Here is a 15352-nt window from a genome sequence, read left to right as displayed (position 1 = left end):
TTAGATACTCCTAATGCACTCACACAACCAAACTCCCAAACACACTTATTGTCTCAACATTTACCTGAGGGTGTCTAAAGTTGTCTAGCTCACTTGTGGAAAATTACTAGGACTGAGACTGAAAGAGAGAGCAGCTGCTTCAGGGGCTCAGCAGCTTTCTAATGGAGCTGCCAGTCTAAGAGCCCCTCAGCTAAATCATTGTTTTATTAAGTGCAAATGTCAACAAACGGCTTGAAGCCACAGCTACCAGAATAAAGGGGAAATTCAGACCATAAAGAATCGCCTCAAACTTTCCTGCTCGTTGACAGGGTTCAAATGAATAACTCTCACAAAGGGAGAGTGTCTCAAGAAGCAGGAGTAGGAGGTTTGGATAAAACCAGTCAATGTGTCTTCACAATGAGAGTTATGCTAACAGTTTTAATACTGTAATGTTGGAGTCGGACATTTGGTGCCACTTATATGAGCTTGAATACAGTGTAGAAGAATTCTGGCATGCAGACGAGTGAAAGGCTGCTGCAGCAGTGTGAACCAGCCGGTAAGGAGTGAGGAAGACTTGTTAAAAAAGTGTTTTTTCTTTTAAAAACGGTAAATGTAAATTTGAACTAAAGTTATATGAACAGAATTAACTGATATAAAAGTTGACTTCTTGGTTAACTGATAAACGATTAACGAAGTTACATTTTAGATTTACCTCTGATAAAAATTCACAAAACAATTGAGGCTTTTGTCCCTTATTTGGTCTGTCATCTCCCCCACTTTTTTATTGGTGTATTCTTGTTCTTTATAATTCCATCATCAGGCTCTGTTCTGCAGCTGAGAAGATCACAGCTCTCTTTTTCAAATTGCTGTGCAAAATTTCTTCCAACAATCGATTATTTAGGGCTGCTTTTATACTTTTGTGAGCATGCACGTTAGAAGCTCTATGAACCCTGACAAGCGTAAACCTTTTGAGATGTGACTGAATTGTTTTATCTGAGCAGCACAATCTTTAAGTCAAAGTAAACATTCAAGCAGACTTATTGAGTAGGCGCAGCTTTACTTGGCTGATACAATAGAAAATGCCACAGGCCAACCAGAACCCTAATCCCACATAAAAGTCCAACTAAAGCGAGAGACAAAAACACACAAGCTCACAGATAAATCCACACAAGGAGACATGGCGAAGGTTTGACGATGGACAGACATTGCATGGAAGTTACACAGACTAAATCCACACTGAGGTAATCAGGTGGGACTAATTACACAGGTGAAGACAATCGGGGTGTGGTACACCATCACAGTGGAGGCAAACACATAAAGGAAGGAAATGAAACACAATAGGGCAATAACTTGAAAATAAAACAGGAAACACTAAAGACTAGACTGAGAAATATAAAAGTACAAGGGCAAAAGGTTAAACAAGCGATGACTCACAAAAGGCAAGAATTACAAAATAAAATAGGAAACATTAAAAGTAAGTAATAGCAAGTAATAATCAAACCAAGAATATACATTACAGTAATGTACTCGCTAAGGAAGGCAAGCAGATGCATAGAGATAAATTATACCTATACATTATGTGTCATCATATCAACTGCAAGTTGAAATGATGAAATGCACAGTAGAAAAGTCTGTGGAGCTTGGAAAATGTCGGGAAAATGAACCAAAAAAAAAGGATCTGCATATCCTTACTTCTTTGTACTTTGCACGAGCAGCAGGTGACCTTCTCAGACGGGCAGCCTTCTGCAGTATGAGCAGAGAAAGACACCTGTATAGCCGTCTCAGTACAAGTGCTGAGGCAGACTATGAGGGAAAAAAACACTGCATAATAATTGCCTCTTCATCACTGCAGTGACACACCTTCAGAGTGACGAGCCCTGCACTCCTGCCTCCTGCCACTGCAAACACAAGGATACTGAAGAGGCATGTTGTATGCTTAAAAATTACAAACATTCAAAACTTTAAAGTTAATATTCTTATTTATTTATTTATAACTAAGCTTTGTTTTTTGGAAATGTTACCCTTGATTTAAGAGGTTGGAGAGAGGCAGACAGGACTAGAAGAGAGAGAGAGGGAAAGACACAAACAACTGACCTGTTTAGAAATCTCACCCAAAAGCAACCATAAGTATTCAAATATTGCTTTGTTTAAGTGTATGTCTGGGAGCAAGGCCAGGTGTAGTAAAACAACATCAGGGCTGCTCTACACTTCATACACTGAAGCGTCATCTTTTGACCTCTACTCCATTTTTTATTTCCGTCCCCCATTTCACACACGAATGCACTCCTGAATGTTCCTGTCATCGTCTAGGTGGGGTGTATGAGTCGACACGAACCACAACAGCATCAGTTTGTCCACTTTAACACAACTTTTCCCTGCCATGCCGCTTGTCAGCGTGAAGTCAGTTGAGCAGATGTCTGAACCCTGCAGGTGAGAGTCTGGATGACATTATTCAGGTTGTGTATAATTTTTCTGATTTACACTCCTTCTACTTCTAGTTGTTTGGGTATTGATTTCTAATATTGTTTGTATTGTGGAAACATCCTGATATAGGTTATATCAATGTGAACCCAGAAACAGTTGTCATTTGAGGCACTACAACACCCATTACCCTGGTGTGTCCCTCACTTAAACTAAACAGAGTATTTATAGAAGTTAGAGCATCTCAAAGGGCAGCTCTGGATTTAGCAAGGTACAGGACAGAACCAGTGACTTTATGGTGTTGTATCATACAAGGAGGGCTAGTAACCACTTTTAAAACTATTATGGCTCTTGCAAATCGGTTTACAACAAATGTTGAAAGAATAACATCAATTATGGGTTAAGATCTTCATATATTTCAAAGTTTTCTAAAGATTTTCATGCTTAACCTTTTATTAACAGGCCTTTGTCACATTTTAAAGGTTTGAAGGAAGAATTTACTTAGAAATTAAAGCTGAATAAAAGGTAAAAGTAGCAATATGTATCTGTGAAAAATCAAAAAAGACATGCACATCTCTCAGTGGGTGCTGGATCCAAAAAAAAAACATGAAAAGGGAAGGAAAACATAACGAGTTCCGCACATCCAAGAAGCTCCCGTTTGAGCCAACATGCTTGGCTCCAAACGTCACTTAATAAATCCTTCAAACGGCAGCTTCTTTGTGTGCGGATCTTGTTTTGCTTTTCTTGCAATATGTAACTCTGACACGGAACTTTTACAATTGGTACTGCATTCCAAATTCAAAACATTGGAGAGAGCTGTCTCACCCTGCCTCTTCTCTCTAGAGCCAATGAACACGCAGGTTTCCATATTGTGGACACGGAAGCTTCAGTGTTTAGCCAGCTCTGCATCGGTCTTGAAAACTTCTGCACTCTAACTTCTCTCCATTTTTGCCAAAGCATCTCCAACATTTATCATGTTTACCAAGTTTCTGATCCTAGAGCTTATTTAAAAAAGATGCTGTGGCTTTTTAGGTCCAGTACAAACAGTTATATCTGAACCACAGTGCTTGCCCCCTTCCGTCACTGCAACATCTGTTGGTTTTGCCGTTTGCCTGGCAAACCAAGAGGTGTCCAACACAGCAATGAGGGGGTGCCTTAAAACAGCTTACTTCTCTCTGGTCAAAATAAATACAGACCGTTCCACATCAGAATCAAAACTCAGAAGGATGAGATACTGACTGCTGTATTGTTGACAGAGAAGCCAGCACTTAAACATAGCATGTTTCTTTACTGTCTGATGATATAGTAATGTAATTTCATAATTTAATTCAGTAGATATCTTACATATTGGCCCTTTAAAACAATAATTCCAAAGTAAATGGACCAACGTTAAAATGCTTTGCTTTTCAAGAGGACTCTTCTCAGAGCTAATGGATTCAGGAATTACACAACACCCCTGCTGTGAGTTCTTCTTACTTTGCATAATGGGTAGTTAATTCAACAACACTCCCTGAGAGGATATCTAAGAGGTTCGACAAACAGTGATTTATCAAACACAGCATAAATCTACCGTGCATCTTATTTAACATACAGTATTTATGTCTTTAAAGCTATGGGGAGACATAACTACTCTCCAGCAATCACCAGCAAATCCTTCTGTCAATTACCAACTAACTATCTCTACATTAGGCGAAACTCCCAGCGAGTTACAGAAGTATGAGAGACAGCACTCCCAGTTACTATTCTTGTCATTTCCCAGACTGCATTCCAGTTTCACGAAAAGCAATCTTCCATGCTTACTCACTGGAAATAATCAAGAATTACACTGACACTGACAATGCAGTTAAACCTCCCCTCCTTTCCTTTTCCATGTAAATACGTGAACAGCCCTTTACACACATACACCTTTGTATCTGTGTCTGTGCATGAGAGGGTGCAGTCTTTTCAGCCCCAGGCAGTGGAAATGTTGAGTACACTATGTGGAGCAAACGGTGACTGCTATCCAATGACATGCTTGTCTACTCTGTTCAGATCACTACGTTAGCTGGCTACCCTCATCCCGTATGAAGTAGCCTTGGCTCCTTTTAGATTTGACGAAGCTCCAAAAAGCTGTCGGTTTTACTGAACGCTCTCTAGGTTCCCTCTCTCTTGTTGCCTATATTAAGTGGTCGAGACATGAGCATTAGTGTTATAATCCTGCAAAATGTTTCTCCATAGACATACATCATCCCACTTCTAATTTGAAATCCTTTGGGACAATAATGAACTGTGAAGCTGAAATCTGACTGCATGCTGCATGCTCAGAAAGTTATCTACTTCAGTTTGGTGGGCCATTTCTCAGGGTGGTCTTGCAGACAATCTTGTGCTTCTTCAAAGGTACTTTAATATATGTATATAATGAAAATGGTACCAGTGGGGGCACTTAGCTCAGTCGTTAGAGCGGACGCCACATATACAGAGGAAAAGTCCTTGACGCACTGGATCTGTTTCTACTCCTGGCCTGGGACTATTTAATACATGTCACCCCCGACAGTTCCTCACCTCCTCAGCTGTCTGTCCTCAACAGAAATGGTACAAATGACTGTGTGTAATTACAGAGTTGCCACTCAAACTTTAAAACCAGAATTATTTTTCCACTTTGCAGTTCCTCTTTGTTATATTCAGCCTATTAAGTAAATGTTTTAATTTAACCGTTCCAGAACTTTATAGTTTTGCTTCAGTCTAAGTGACGTCATCAGGGTTTGCTCCAGAAGCAGCTTTTATTTAAAAAGGTGAAATGTGGCATTTAGCAGCCAAATAGACCGATTTTGATTTGGTTGAGAGCAAACAAAGACTAAAGCAGCTTAGATTAAGTATTGTGCTCACATTTTTAGATGGACACAAGCATGACTCAAAATGAATGCTAATAAATGCTCATGCTCCTCCAAAACCAGCCGGAGAAGTAGCAATGTTCGCTAACTCTTTGGAAAAATATTGACTCTACTTTATGGAAACATCTCAGTGTTGTGTTTGCAGTATGTTTTTGCCACAGCAAGACAGAAATAAGACTTTTTTTCACAACCATTTTTAATAATGATTTATCAGTTTAGAGTTCACTTGACATAAATATTTTATGTAAGCCTCCTACATCCATGTAATTATTCCTTGTGTAGGCCTGATTTCTAAATACCTTCAAGAAGTTACAGTTTCTGAAATTAGTGATTTTATATATAGTCAGATGAATAACAAACAATATGAAATATGTGCTTGCTTTGTTTCATTTTCAAAAGTACATACAATTGCTGTAAACTGAAATACTGTAACATTTTAAATATTCCAGTTATAAAAAAACATGTACAAAAAAACATCATATATTCAAACTACCAAAAACAGCATGGGATTTTAACATCATTGATTGAAATTAATTAAATAAATATATACAAATAACACATACTTACATTTTACATTTCAACCCTGTGTGTCCACAATAATTGGAGTTTGTCAAGCTAAAATGAACTCTCCATCTTTATGATGTCTTGAACTTTTCCATTTGAGTCAGGCCCAATGGTCAACACCAGCTCCATTTCATGGCCAGGGGTTGGGATGGGAATGTTGTTAATCTTGGCAAAGCTCTGACTGATGTCGGTAAAAGTCTTATTTTTAGTTTCAGGGAGCACAGCATAAAGGTAGATAGATCCCAAAATGCAGACCGCCACAAACACAAGGAAGGCGAAGGACTGCAGTTTCTCCTATTCACAAACAGAAAAAAACAAAGCGGGGAATTAGATAGATCCAATACATGTGACAAGAAACAGTAACTGTATTGATATAGCAAAAAAGGAGGACTTGAGGAGTAAAGTTATCTCATAACACACAATTCAATTTCATTAGTCTAGATTTTTCTATTTGAGGGTTTAAAGCATTTGGTGATTACTGCTCTCCCCTTCCACAGAGCCAAATCCTATATTTGTTTTTTTCAGCAGTCCTAAACTCTGGCCACCTCCAGAGAGACGTCAGCCTGGCATCTGTTTTGTCATCTGGCTGTGTGTGTGTGTGTGTGTGTGTGTTATGCTGATGACGGCATGACATTCCAATTATATTACTCTCAAATGGCTCCACAGCCTTGTAAATGAGGGTATACATGCACCACTTCAGATTTTCTATAAATCTGTGTATGTGTGTTTCTGAGTTAAGAAATGTTGAAGTACCCAAAAGTCACCTTGGCCAGTTTGTTATGCCAATGGTGGAGATTATGGAGACAGATTTAAAAATACACACTGACTGATTGCCCGGAGGGGGATTTAGAGATGGAGAGAGGTTTTATGTGTGTGTTTGTGTGTGTGTGTGTGTGTGTGTGTGTGTGTGTGTGTGTGTGTGTGTGTGTGTGTGTGTGTGTGTGTGTGTGTGTGTGTGTGTGTGTGTGTGTGTGTTTGGTGTTTGAGAAAGGGAAGGAGGGAGAGCGAGAGATTTTGCATGGGCAGAGAAAAGTGACCGACCCTCACCAGTGTGTCACTGAACTATAATACATTGCTCATGAAGGGGGCAGGACCCAAACGCAGAGCTAGAAACGTAGTGTCCACAGAACCATGACCTCATTAAAGAACTACTTAATGCTTTGATTTGAGCCGTTACATCAACCCTGCTGTTTGTCACTGACACTCTGCTGAGTGCATTTTATAATAGCATTAAAAAAAAACAGTGCATGATGCAAAGGGACTGACCCACTTCCCATGCCGCCTCTGTGACGTAATGCTGATCTGTAAAGTTAACAAGTTCCTCAGCAATCCCTGCCCCTGTCTCTAAGCTGACATTATGGATGACTCATGATACAAACAGGACATTTCTGCACTCAAACCATTAGTCTTCAGTTGAATTTTTCCAACCCTGGTGGACAGAGGAGGAGGAGAAAACTCCTTCTTTGATGCAGGGATAATCCTATGATCTTCTGTGGTGACTCAGCCGGGTTCAGTTTGGCTCACGCACACACTAACATTGAGGCACACAAACACTTATAAATAGCTCCAGAAAAACAACAACAACATACAGGTTTGTGTGTGGAAAATGTGTTGCTTTTTTTTCTATTAGTGGTGACCCAAATGATGTGCTAAAGTTTGTACTTGAAGTAAGGGCGAGGCTAAGAGTGGAAGTGCCAGGACACACGCAGCTATGCCGGTTAGGATGGTCTAGGAAAGGACAGAATGTGATGGGACAGTTCAGGACAGTGCTAGCTTGTCCTGGAAAAGAAGGGAGAGGACTGCTCTCGACAAAATCTAGCAGTCCAGAACAGAGCAATGCAAGTGAGGACTGTCTTGGACAGGACAGGATCAAACGGATACTACTGAATGGTAAGCTCAGACATTAAATGAAAGGATAGTACAGTGCAGAGTAGTAAGGTTCAGGATCATACAGCGCAGAATGTGGCCGGATGAGACAGAACACTGCAAGGAGAGCAGTCTACATTGGGACAAGACATGATTGGATGGGATAGCACAGGATGGCACAGTCCCAAACTTGGCAGGACAGTCTAGGATGGAACCCTTACATTGTATATTGAGGGCGCGGTCACACTGGCCATCCGTACCGTGCTGTACCCAAGCACGATTGCCCCCCCGCAGCGCCATTCCCCCCGCGCGGCCGAGTCACGGATAGTCCTGTGTAGTGTGACCACGGACGCCCGCACATCGGAGAACAACACAGAGCATGACAGCTACTTTGTGTCTTATTTTGAGTCATTTTAGTCAGATACTGCCATGAAACTCTGGATTTCTCCATAATGAAGGCTGTCAGCGTTGTTTACCCGCGTGCTTGTGCTCATGCACGTGCTCGTGCATTAAGTGTACCGTGCCGAAGCACACCTCTCCGAAGTGTGCCAAAGCCAAGGAAGTGTACCGTGCCTGAGCACGATACGGAGCGGTCACACTGGTCAAACGAACTGGACTTTAGCGTTGAAGCGTGCTTGGGCACGGTACGGATGGCCAGTGTGACCGAGCCCTGAAAGACATATGAACAAAGGAAAGGTCAGTGTAGAAATGGATGGGATAAAAGAGGAAAGGAGAGGACTGTTCCAAACACAGTCTTGATGGAACAAAGCAATGCCAGACAGAAAAATCTTGGACATGACAGGAGGCTATGGGATATTGCAGGATTGAGCAGGCTATAAAAGTGAGTGAAGGGACTAGATAGAAAAAAGATCAGGACAAAACAGAACCGTGCAGGCAGGCAATCTATGACAGGAAAGGAGCATCATAAGCAGGGCAGGACATGATAGTTTAGAACAGGGCAAAACAAGACCTTCTAGGACAGAACAACTCACTATAACATTGCAAGACAAAAGGATGTAGGCCAGAATAGAAACATGTTGGATGGGACAGCCCACAATAGAACAGTGTAATACAGGATGGAAAAGATCAGCCAGGTACTGTACCTGTCAGACTGGAACAGGTCAGTAAAGGATAAGACAGGACAGCAGGAGATTAGGCAGAACAGTACAAGTCTGCACAGGAAAGGACAGGACCAGACAAAATAGGACAGTATACCAAACAAGAAAGTTTAAGATTAGAAACAACAAAAGGGTATTGAAAATGACAGTATAGAGGTAAAGAAGATGATACTGTTAAAACACACACTATGGATATAAATCCGATGGAGACATTGAAAAAGTCCTGGACCAGTGGCTGCTTGATCTTGGGGAATATTGGTCACGGTCACTGGTTTTGGGGGCAATACTGAGTCATTATTGGTGACGGGGTGTAAGCGGTGCTGACTGGGATCATTTGCATGTGTGTGGGCTTTTATAGATTGTGTTGAATCTTCTCTAGGGAGGCACACTCAAGGTTAGAGTCTGCAAAGCACGAACGACTGAGTGGTTCCTACATTGTAAATGTCAACACTGGGCTGATTGGGGATTTTATGGATTACAACATGACAATGGTGCCAAATACTGTGATAATGACAATGGAAATCCTTCAGCATGAATTAAAGCTCAGATGATCCTAACTAATCAGAAACACATACAAATGTATGCAACCTCACAGTATATTAATTGATGTGATTAAGTGTGATGGATCTCTAGTCTCACAGACATAACAAACAAAAAAAGCCTGTTGTTGAACTTCATTTTATATTTCATAGTGTCGATAAATCATCTGTATGCCAACTGCATTGGAAGGTGACTTGAAAGGTTCAGTGAATGCCAATGAGGCAAAAACAATGATCCTCTAAAAGGATCAACACATTTACTGTAACAGACATGGGAAACATATTTATAGCAGTCCTGCAGAAAACATGTAGTTCTTAAACATAAAAAGTCCTGTGAGGAGGAGTTTTTATCTAGTTATATAATAAGACTGAAGTTAATACTGATGCCTGTAATGACCTACAAAAACAAACAAGACCAACTGAGACGATAATTTATAATGTTGTTAGTAATGCTTGGAACATAGAAGGTGTCAGGCAGTGTTTAACTCCACACTGCTGAAAAAGTATTTTGCTTTTTATTTTCCAACGATTTTCAAAATGGTACAATTGACAGTTTAAAGAAAGCAGTATAAGATGTTTTGTTAAAAACAATACTGACATGTGTACAGGAACATATCGGTAAAGATAAAAGGGATTCCGCATTAAAGACAGGGGTTGCTGAAATCAACACACAAAGTTCCTCACAGGAGTTTCAACTGTTGTGAGTTGTATGCATTTTGGCAATAATTAAATGCTATTCAATTTAATTTAAAAAATCAATATTGGGAGGAACAATGTTTCCAATAAGAACATTTTATTCTGCAATACAGCTGACTGAGATTTAGCAGCAATAAAATACTTTGAAACTGTTCCAGCACAGTCAGCATCCAGCTGAAATTAAATTCTTTCTTGACCTTGAAAACATAAAGGTGATCTGACTGCATGGATCATTTTAGTTACTGGTCAGGAGCATTTGATCATATCACACATTCTGTCTTCGCAGTTGCCAAGTAGGTATTGTCTATTTTTTTAAGAGCATTTTAAGTATCCTTGTCTACATGGGCATAAATAATTGAGATTGAAATTCTTAGATCTCTTATAGTGTGATTTAATAAGAAGTTCTACAACAGCGAATGAATGTGTTGAGACAGTTCCATCAGTCAATATTGATTCATAAAAAGGACCAACCCCTCTTAAAGTTTGAGGACAATTTCTTTAATAAAATCAATCAAAGCTGGAGAGATCCCTCTATCGTTTTCCAATGATGTGGTTTTAAACAGTCCTTTGTGATCCTTATTTGAGTTTGATCACTCTGTGATGCATCACTGTTGTTTTTCTTTTTTGATGCCTCTCTGGATTATCAAGTGGACTGAAGGCTAATAAGGGGTATTCGTAGCTCCTGATTAAATCACCCTCTTATCCAACATTTTCAGAGTAATTGTGTGTAATTAAGTGTTTACTGTTGACAGCTTTCTTTTTCCTGTTCTGTTTTAGCTCTGTTAACTCCCAGGAATAAATCATGACATGTAATCGCTGCCATCAGTTCTGTTTAAAGAAAATCCTTAGAAGTTTGCTTTGTAGTGTTCTTGGTGTTCTTGTTGTAATTCACATTGATTTGTGCCAACAGAACAAAACAAAGAACTAAGTGAAAAAGCAAGAAAAGTCCATCCTGGAGAAGAACACTCGACTAAAATTTTAAACAAGGCAATCAGTAAGGGGAGCCTCAATGGTCTGCAGACTTTCTGTCAGATGAAAACAAACTGACACTGCTTGATATTCAGCGCCGTATATGACATCAAAATCGGCCTCAACACAGGTTAAATGAGGTGAGCTGCTGTGATGCTGTTAAAAACTCTTGATTATATTCTCATGAGACACTGTAAGACTGTCACCCTGCCATAAACTGTGCTGTATTGTAGTTATGAATAATAAAGCAATGGTTCCTTGAAAGAAATTGAATTCATATAAATGTTTAAATTATTTGTATTAAAAAACGACATTTGGTTTCAATTGACCTTTTATTTTATTTTATTAAGATACATGAATAGGGGCGCCGATGGCCTAGCAGTTATATGGCGCATGCCCCATGTACAGAGGCTAAAGACATTGTCATGGACGCCACAGGTTCAATTCCGACCACAGCTGTCCTATCCAATGAAGCCAAAAAAAGCCCCAAAATATAACTTTAATAGAAATACATTTTACAAAGACACATTAATTGATAGTCTTTATCATATATTTATATAGGGCTTCATTTTGAGCAGTTCAAACTGCAGCTCCTTTAAAAAGAAACATCTGGACTTCCTGTTAAACCTGCTGCATATAAAATAATTATTTTGAGGAAGTTCGATAACGGGCCATTTAATACACCAGGAGCAACTCTTACTCGCTAGTTTAGGACCATCACAGTTTGTATTTTCACACTGAGGGCCTACTTTATTTAAGTGGCACAGAACCTGTGCCAAACTGTTCAGTAGAATTGTAAGCACATTACTAGGTCGAGGAAGCGAAAAGAATTGACCCTTTGATGAAATATAACCTGCTTGAGAGTCAGCTGGGAATTCAGTCAGGATTCAGATATTTAGATGAATTCTCAAAGGTGTGTTTACAATGCAGCTTATCTGTCCTGGTTACATACTCGATCCAGAAATTACACACTATAAGATGAATTCTATTCTTAGTCTATATCAAACCAGAAGGTTTTCCATGAGGTGTGGGTCAGAAGGGTTGTTGGCATTGGATTGGTTCTCCCTGAAATGGGATTAAGGCCCCCCTAAGGCCCCCTTACCAGAGACAGATGGTGATGCAAAGATGCCTTGTTAGTATGAGACATTCTGTATAACATGGCACATGACATTGTTGTGTGGATGTCATTCATCCACATAAAGAAGGAAATAAACCAAAAGAGGACAAACACCAATGTACACAAAACAACTGCAAAGGTGTGGGATTTAGAGTTATAGGTAGCATCTTATTACTATTCTATGACTTAAAATTCAAACTTCTGTGAACATGCCCCTGCAGGGGCTCAGTGACACCTCAGTGTTGGGCTTCATGGAGCTAAAGGGATGTGACAGGGCATCGGTGTGTTGGCGAGTGATGGTTTCAGGTGTCAGTCAGTCACCAGTGAGTCACTCCTGTGATCAGGATAGCTGGAAGTAAGTGGCCCCAACAAAACCAACACAGTGAAATATGTGGCATTGGCTGGCTAAAAATAACCCACTGTCGCATTCTTTCAATCCCTGCCCTCAGTCAGCCTCATCTCCCACACTCCTCAAACACATTTCTTCACGTATCCTGTGGCATCACCACCTCTTTGCCATATGCCTCTATTATCTGTCTCATTACATATTCAGCCCAACCTCTACTTGCCCTTCCACAGACCAACTTCTTTAGTCGTCAGTCTTTTTGTGCATTCATTAAATTGAAGGAGCCATCTATTTTATTGAATCGTCATGTTACAGCTCTCTTCTCCTCCTATCTATCTGTTAATGACACGGGGAGATGGACATTCTTATTGAAATGTGCGTATAGATCTCGCTTGAATTCTTTTGAATTAAATGTGATCTGTTATTACCACCAAACGTCTAATCAAACTTGTAATCTGTGTTCCAGACACATCACCATTACACTCACTATCATGGATGAAGAAACACAACAGGGTTTGATGATCAGCACATGGTCTTACATCACCACCGATCACAAAATTCACAGGCTACCTTTCAGACGATTAGATTCGGATACTTCTGCTTTAGAAACAGCACAAACATGTTTTCCTCCTGATAAAATTGTGGAGCAAAGTCATCAAAGACAGGGAACCTGTAATCAGTGTGAGTAGAAGCACTTTGTTTTGTGATGTGATCTGTGCTCCTTTCTTATTTTCACGTCCTGTTGCTTTAAAATCAATGACACTTGAGTAAATGAAAACAAATCCACTACTCCTGTAAGAATAATAACCTTCCCACTATCCTTATGTCTGTGATGGCCGTTTTTAGGTCTTTGTCACCTACAGATGACACACTGCTGCAGCTGACTGAGGGGACAGAGGGAGGTGTATCTGCAGGGACTGCAGAGGAGATGGGCAGAAAACATAAGACAGAAGGTCAACCCAATGTCATTACAATGTTCAGCATGCCGCAAGCCAAGTTTCACTCTGGTCTCAAACTTTTGCACTGACTTTGTCAAACTCTTTTTGTAACTCTGTGTGAACATGTCCTTTAGGGTTCAGTCAGAAAAACCTTGCCTGTGTCTGTATACATTTTTTTCGTCTTTGTAAAAGATCTTTTAATTGATACATAAAAAAGTAAATAGTTTAGCTGTGCATTGCACGTATGTAACATGTACATATTGTCGTACTGTAAATTGTGGTTCTGTTAAACTCTTTCCGCAACTATTAGTAAGTAAGATTTGTCAGCTCTGAGTCAAAATGAGATTTGCACATTTTAACTAAAATCATGAATATACAATATGTCATGTGCAGGCCTGTTCCATTAGAGTAATAAAAGACAAACCAGAAAAGAGACATTTATCAATTAAAACGGTTCAAATTGATGTTCATTTTTGACAGCAACGTGTCTATTGCTTTGCGTGGGGGTCCAACAGAAAAAAGGTTGGGATCCACTGAATTATGCTGCAAGTGAACAGTAATCCAAGTCGTTTTCATTTTTGTCACATAAAGTTTCGAGCTTGAAACAGCACAGTGAATTTTGGAGCTCCTGCCTCTGGTTCTCAGGACCTAACAAGGTTACTTCTGAAACATCCTGTGCTCATGGCCTTTGTGCTTATCCTCAGCAGACCGTAACTGAATCCTGCTTGTAATTGTCCTGATGAATGCCTGGGGCTAAATGCCTGCAACTGGACAAGAGGTTACACCACAAACTATATCAAAGCACAGAGGAGTGTCTGAAAATTTAATTCAAGATGAAATCATTAAAAAACGCAAATTAAATTCACTGAAGACAAAGGCCTCTTGGATGAAATTAATTAGCAGTAAGAATATTTTTGTGTTAAATAATAATCAAATACAACGTATGGTGCTTCATGTATCATCGGGCACACACACACACACACACACACACACACACACACACAGATCCATGCAGACCTTCTTTTGCTATGCAATCAATTCTATAATGCCTTATAGTGCTTTCCTACTGAAGGTGCAACAAATTAGATGCAATTACTTGAACAGTATAATAAAGTAGGTCCAAATACCTCCAAAGCTTAACATACATAAATAGATTATCCATAGCTTTTTCTGTTTTTTGTTTTGTCTGATTTTGTTTCAGGAGGAGTTTCCCCAAAGAGTGGAATTTAAATAAGGCATGTGATGAATCATACTTCCAAAAAAAGCACATAATTTTTATACACTGTATATTCTTTCAATCATAAATGTAATAATATGAGGAGATTTCCTTCCCCTTGTGGAGGGTGTCATTTGCAAAACAGTTGGTATGTCACAGTCTTTGAATAAACACAGAAAATGAAGAAAAATCTCCTCAATAAAATATCTCTGGAAGATGAAAGCCCTGAGCAAAACCTTTTAACCCCACCAGGTATTTCTAAGAAAATAACTGTATGACTGTATAGATGTATAAAAATAACTCGTTGACACTCTGAAACTCACAAAGATTGAAATGTCAAATGCTATTAGGATCTAATGAAGGACAAGTGAGACATTGTCACCAAGGGCTAAGTGATGCCTTTGTTATGTCCTCTCCACAGAACGGAGCAGACACTACGACTTTCAATACTATGACAAATAAAACTGAATATGGAAAAATCACATCACTCAGGCAGATGGGTTACAATGAAAGATTTTTTTATAGTTCTAAGACATTTTGTAACCGTACACAATGCATACTGTGGGTTTAAAGGCATTCAGTTTATTGCAGTACATGCCTAACCAGTTTAATCAATGCTGGAATGACAAGGTCAGCACTTTAGTGTTTATTCTAAAGGGAGTTAGATGTTTAAATCGATGCTACTCTCCTGCATTAATCATTAAACCTAGAGT

At 39.5% G+C, this 15352-nt stretch overlaps 1 protein-coding gene and 1 long non-coding RNA gene across 3 annotated transcripts in view; one reads left to right on the top strand and one right to left on the bottom strand.

The window, feature by feature from the left end:
- The first annotated feature begins 2293 nt into the window (after window positions 1-2293).
- On the top strand, window positions 2294-13872 carry LOC132977588 (uncharacterized). Its single transcript, XR_009673835.1, has 3 exons — window positions 2294-2409; window positions 10964-11162; window positions 12952-13872. It is a non-coding gene; the product is annotated as an uncharacterized LOC132977588 (long non-coding RNA).
- Window positions 5477-15352, bottom strand: part of slc2a9l2 (solute carrier family 2 member 9, like 2) — a 113990-nt gene continuing 104114 nt past the window's right edge. For both annotated transcript variants that reach the window (XM_061042305.1, XM_061042306.1), the window contains exon 13: window positions 5477-6128. In XM_061042305.1, coding sequence (XP_060898288.1) covers window positions 5886-6128 — 243 coding nt within the window. In that variant the 3' untranslated portion in view covers window positions 5477-5885. The remainder of the gene's footprint in view (window positions 6129-15352) is intronic.

The sequence above is a fragment of the Labrus mixtus genome, chromosome 7 (assembly GCF_963584025.1).
Source record: "Labrus mixtus chromosome 7, fLabMix1.1, whole genome shotgun sequence".
Lineage (NCBI taxonomy): Eukaryota > Metazoa > Chordata > Actinopteri > Labriformes > Labridae > Labrus > Labrus mixtus.
The sequence above is the reverse complement of the archived record's forward strand: the minus strand, read 5'-3'. Positions and strand labels throughout refer to the sequence as shown.